Source organism: Colobus angolensis, unplaced genomic scaffold (assembly GCF_000951035.1).
Source record: "Colobus angolensis palliatus isolate OR3802 unplaced genomic scaffold, Cang.pa_1.0 Scaffold754, whole genome shotgun sequence".
NCBI lineage: Eukaryota > Metazoa > Chordata > Mammalia > Primates > Cercopithecidae > Colobus > Colobus angolensis.
The window spans coordinates 232,959-238,958 of NW_012121310.1; the positions used below are offsets into that span (position 1 = coordinate 232,959).

Genomic DNA, 6,000 nt, shown 5'->3' on the forward strand with positions numbered 1-6,000 from the left:
GTAACTATCGATTCCTGGTAAATTGACTCATTTTACTATTATATATCAGTCTTTATCTCTTGCTGGTACTTGACTTAAAGCATATATGTCTGATATAATTATGACTACCTCACCCAATTGTGGTTGCTATTTGCATAGATATAGATCTTCTTCATTCTGTTACTTTCAGCCTATTTGACTTAGTGCCAAAGTGGATCTCTTTTAGGCAGTATATTGCATGCTTGCTTTCTTATTTATTTACATATTTATTTCTTTTTGAGATAGGATCTCACTCTGTCAGCCAGGCTGGTTTGAAGTGGTGTGGTCATGGCAATGAGCTGCAGCCTCAACCTCCCAAATTCAGATGATCTTTTCATTTCAACCTGTCAAGTAGCTGGTTACAGGCATGTGCCATCATACCCAGCTGGTTTTTTGTATTTTCTGTAGAGACAGGGTTTTCCCATGTTGCTGAGGCTGGTCTCAAACTCCTGCAATCAAGTGATCAGCACACCTTGACCTCCCAAAGTCCTGGGATTACATTTATTTTTATTAAGTAGTTTAATTTATATTTAAAATGATTTTTTAAAGAAACGATGTTACTATTACCAGTTTCATTGTTGTTTCTTGTGTAGATACGTTTTTTTTCATTTCCTGTTTTACTCCTTAAATTTTTGTTTAATCTCATAGTGACATGCTTTATTTTTTGTTTTGCATAGTTTCTATAAAATCTTTGTAATCATCTTGAAAAATGAAGATTATAAAAAACATCTTAAAACAGTTTCTAGTTTGTTACTAATATTACAAATTATTTTATATTGTGTTTCTATTAACAGATTTATTCAGATTTATATTTTGTTTTTCATATTCTATAGAAGAACTTTAAGGGTTTGATGCTCCATCATTATGATAGTAAAGAATTCTATGTTTGTCTATATTTACATTTAATAGAGAGCTTTTTATATATGGTTTTCTGATGCTGTCCAGCATTATTTTATTTTTCAACATAGTGGACTCATTTTAGCATTTCTCCTTTTTTATATGCAAATTCTCACTATGTTGCTCAGGCTGATCTTGAACTCCTGGTCTCAAGTGTTCTGATTGCCTTGGTCCCCTAAAGCTGTAGAATTACAGGCATGAGCCATGGTGCCTGCTCACGATGTAGCATTTCTTATAGGACTGTGCAAGGGATAATGAACACCCTTACCTTTTATTTTGGAAAATCTATTTTTTTCTTGTTTTTAAAGTAAAACGATTTCTAACCGAGTGTTATTGGTTAGGAATATGTTTTCTCTTATTACGTCAAAATTTGGAAAGTTCTCAGCCTTTTTTATCTTCAAGTATCCTCTGTACTACTTTTTTTTCTATATTCTTCTAAGATTTCTTCCATGAATATATTGATTTAGCTGATGGTGTCCAATAATTTTACATTCTGTGTTTTAATTTTGTTTTGGACTGTTTCACGCAGTTTCTTTATGGCCTGCAAAATTTTTGTTGACAGTTCACTGGTTATCTCATAAGACTATGCATATAAATGACACATTACTTCTGTCTTGCAGCTCCCAAGGCTCTCTTCTGGTCTGTAACTTCTGAAATTGTGCTTGTATATGTGTTATAAGTATCTTTGTGTGTATCCTAGTTTGTCTAGCTTCTTCATTTTTTATTTTATGATTTTTAGTTACTATTTTTTCTTGTATTTTTTACCTCTGCAATTTCTGAAGGGGTGTTGATATTTTTAATATTTTTGTTGTTATCGTCATTTGTCTGATTGTCAAAAATCATCTGTGTTTCTATTTCACTCATGGAATATTATTCAATTTATTTTCAATTTCTTTAATTTATAACTTTATTTTTTATGGTTGCTTTCTAAAAATTGTATAATTTTTTGACGGGGCCATGTTGCCCTAATATTTTGTATACATTGTAATCTTTGATTAAGATTTGGACATTAAAAAAAAGCTGCCTGTTACAATCTTTATTATGTGGCCTTGCCCTGGCATAATCTTAAACCAGTTGTCTTGGCTAGAGATTCCCGGAGTCTCTCAAACATGTTCTTAGGATGTGTCTTGTCTGAAATTTTGTGTTTACTTTTTAGTTAAAGGAATTGATTTGTGTTTTTTGATAAGTCAGTAATCAGTTGCTACATGTGTTTGTTGTCCGTGGTGCTGCTGCATTCTCTCTGCTGCTGTAATGTTTACCTTTGATCTCAGCAGACAAACTGTCATTCCAAAGTATACTACCATTTCTTTCAGCACTTTATGGCATGGGAGACAGAAACCAGTGTCTGGAAAGGCCCCTAGAGGCCAGAAATAAAGATGTATGTGCCAGTATTTTTCTTGTCTTCTGAAAAAGAAACCAGGAATTGGCAATTTACTGCTAAAGGCATTAGGTTATTGAGGAGCAGGAAGAGCTGTGTTGGGTAAACGTAACACAGTTTTCTTTTCCTTCTATGTAGCCCTTTGCATTGTTCTCTCCTGGGGCACTGTACACCTTTAACTCATTTATAACTTTTCCACAAATGTATTTTGGTCAGTGTGTTTTTGTTACATTTATATTTCCATAAGGAATTAGGGCCTGTAGTATTTTGCTATGCCATCTTGCTTATGTTGTAATTTGTATAATTTTATAGGTTAAATTTGTAAAGTATATTCATCTGAGTCTAGTAAGTGAAGTAACTTGTTATTTTCATTTTTTTCAGTTATGTGTTCTCATTTTACCCAAGATGTTTGGCCAGAGCAGAGCATAAAAGATTCTTTCCAAAAAGTGATACTGAGAACATGTGGAAAGTATGGACATGAGAATTTACAGCTAAAAAAAGACTATAAAAGCATGGATGCATGTAAGGTGTACAAAGGAGGTTATAATGGACTTAACCAATGTTTGACAACTACTGAGAGCAAAATATTTCAGTGTGATAAATATGTGAAAGTCTTTCATAAATTTTCAAATGTAAATAGAAGTAAGATAAGACATACTGGAAAGAAACCTTTCAAATGTAAAAACCGTGGCAAATCATTTTGCATGCTTTCACAATTAACTCAACATAAGAAAATTCATACTAGAGAGTATTCTTACAAATGTGAAGAATGTGGTAAGGCCTTTAACTGGTCCTCAACACTTACTAAACATAAGATAATTCATACTGGAGAAAAACCCTACAAATGTGAAGAATGTGGCAAAGCTTTTAACCGGTCCTCAAATCTTACTAAACATAAGATAATTCATACTGGAGAAAAACCCTACAAATGTGAAGAATGTGGCAAAGCTTTTAACCGGTCGTCAACCCTTACTAAACATAAAAGAATTCATACAGAAGAGAAACCCTATAAATGTGAAGAATGTGGCAAGGCCTTTAACCAGTTCTCGATTCTTAATAAACATAAGAGAATTCATATGGAAGATAAACCTTACAAATGTGAAGAATGTGGCAAAGCCTTTAGAGTATTCTCAATTCTTAAAAAACATAAGATAATTCATACTGGAGAAAAACCATTCAAATGTGAAGAATGTGGCAAAGCCTTTAACCAGTTCTCAAACCTTACTAAACATAAGATAATTCATACTGGAGAGAAACCCTACAGATGTGATGAATGTGGCAAAGCCTTTAACCAGTCCTCAACCCTTACTAAACATAAAAGAATTCATACTGGAGAAAAACCCTACAAATGTGAAGAATGTGGCAAAGCTTTTAAACAGTCCTCAACCCTTACTGAACATAAGATAATTCATACTGGGGAGAAACCCTACAAATGTGAAGAATGTGGCAAGGCCTTTAGCTGGTCCTCAGCTTTTACTAAACATAAGAGAAATCATATGGAAGATAAACCATACAAATGTGAAGAATGTGGCAAAGCCTTTAGTGTATTCTCAACCCTTACTAAACATAAAATAATTCATACTAGAGAAAAACCCTACAAATGTGAACAATGTGGCAAAGCCTTTAACCAGTCCTCAATATTTACTAAACATAAGATAAATCATACTGAAGGGAAATCCTACAAATGTGAAAAATGTGGCAATGCTTTTAACCAGTCCTCAAACCTTACTGCACATAAAATAGTTTATACTGGAGAGAAACCCTACAAATATGAAGAATGTGGCAAAGCCTTTAACAACTTCTCAACCCTTATTACACATCAGATAATTTATACTGGAGAGAAACCCTACAAACATGAATGTGGCAGAGCCTTTAACAAATCCTCAAATTATACTAAAGAGAAACTACAAACCTGAAAGATGTGAGAGTGATTTTGACTACACCTCAAACTTCTAAACATAAACCATACTGGTGCCCTAGAAATGTGAGGAATGTGCCAAAGCCTTTAAATGGTTGTCACACTTGATTGTAGGTAAGATAATTTATAATGGAGAAAAATCCTAGAAGTATGAAGAATGTGGCAAACTTTTAACCAATCCTCACACCTTATTGCACAGGAAAGCATTTATACTTGAGAAAAATTCTATAAAGAATATGGAAAAGCCATTTATATCTGCTTACATCTGAACATCAGAGAGTTCATACTTAATAAAATGCAGTTACTGTCAAAAGATCTTTCAGAAAATACAAGCCTTTAACACGAAGAAGAGTATTCTTAAAACAAACATTGCAAATAGAGGGTTGTAGTACCTTTACTTTTGTGATAGATCTTTTTGTACACATTTTGTACCAGAGGAAAACCCTAAAGCATTAGTTGCTCAAACTGTTCAACATCAGGGAATTTATATTGGAGAAAAACCCTGCAAATGTAATAAATATAGAAAAACATTTTTTTCAAAAACTACAGCTTGGAAAACAGTTCATTCTAACATATATTTTTGCAGGTGCAGTAAATATGAAAAATATTTAATCCAAAATTAAGTCTATGTAAATATCAGAGAATTCACAGTAGAAATCATAAGGCATGAGGCACTGACACTTCAGACATTACACTAAATTAGAGTGTTGAGTATAGGAAATCCAAAACTAGAATTGTTAAATAAGTTATTTATATATAACTTTAAAAGAAGTGGAAGATTTTTTGGAGATTTATAATTACATTCAAAGTATACTTTTTTCTTGAAAAAAAAATTACAGATTTTTTGAAAAGCAATTAATAATGTAATTTAACTCTCAAATTCATGTTTTTCTTCATTCCTATTGTATTCACATGTGAAATCAAGTGATCAGTTGTTGCTGAATCAGAGATATGAGAGATTCTTTTTTAAAGGTGGGCGTTATTTATGCCCCTTTCTGTGGAAGAGTACGAAAATTATAAGATGCATGAGGAAAATGTAGAGATGCTCTTTGTGGTTAACTTAGAATATTAAGTGCTGCTTGAGGTACATGTTTAGACTAATATTCTTTTGCAGTATAGTGAGAAAAAAACATTTTCAGTTAAAATTAGTGTATCGTTTTGTTGATTGTGCTTTTATGTAATAAAATGCAATACTTTAAAAAAAATTTAGATTGTGTGTGAACTTAATTTTGTAATTAAACATTTTTTTAACATGCTAAGACTTGTGTATTTGATGAAGTGTTATTTTGCCACTAACTTTAACCTATTCCACCTTACTCAAGGGTGTGGGGTAAAAGATGGTAACAGTATATTATTTGGTAACATAGTGGACTTACATCTGTAGTAATCTTTTCCAGTGGCTTAAACTGCAAATATATTAAAGAATAGTGTTCCCATAGGTTAAATTTTTGTCTTTTTAAAATTTAAATTTATTTTTCTTAATATTTGTGGGTACATAATGTGTGTATATATTTATGCCATATTTTGATATAGACATACAATATGTAATAATGACATCAGAGTAAATGAGGTATTCACCTCTAGCATTTTATTCTTTGTATTACAGACAATCTAGTTCTATCTACACTTTTATTTTTTTTTAAATGTACAATTGTTATTGACTACAGGGTCATTTTTATGGTTGTAATAATAATTATACGGAAGTAAAAATAAAATCCATATTTCTGAGACCTAAATTTTATTTTTAAAAATTTGTTATGTATTTTTCTTTGAACATGTGGCCTCTGTG

The 6,000-nt window shown here is 31.9% G+C and overlaps 1 protein-coding gene across 5 annotated transcripts in view; it reads left to right on the plus strand.

Moving 5' to 3' along the window:
* Positions 1-5,412, plus strand: part of LOC105501851 (zinc finger protein 92) — a 30,337-nt gene extending 24,925 nt beyond the window's left edge. For all 5 annotated transcript variants that reach the window (XM_011927952.1, XM_011927951.1, XM_011927953.1 and 2 more), the window contains one exon: positions 2,675-5,412. In XM_011927952.1, coding sequence (XP_011783342.1) covers positions 2,677-4,209 — 1,533 coding nt within the window. In that variant the 5' untranslated portion in view covers positions 2,675-2,676 and the 3' untranslated portion in view covers positions 4,210-5,412. The remainder of the gene's footprint in view (positions 1-2,674) is intronic.
* The last annotated feature ends 588 nt before the right edge of the window (positions 5,413-6,000 follow it).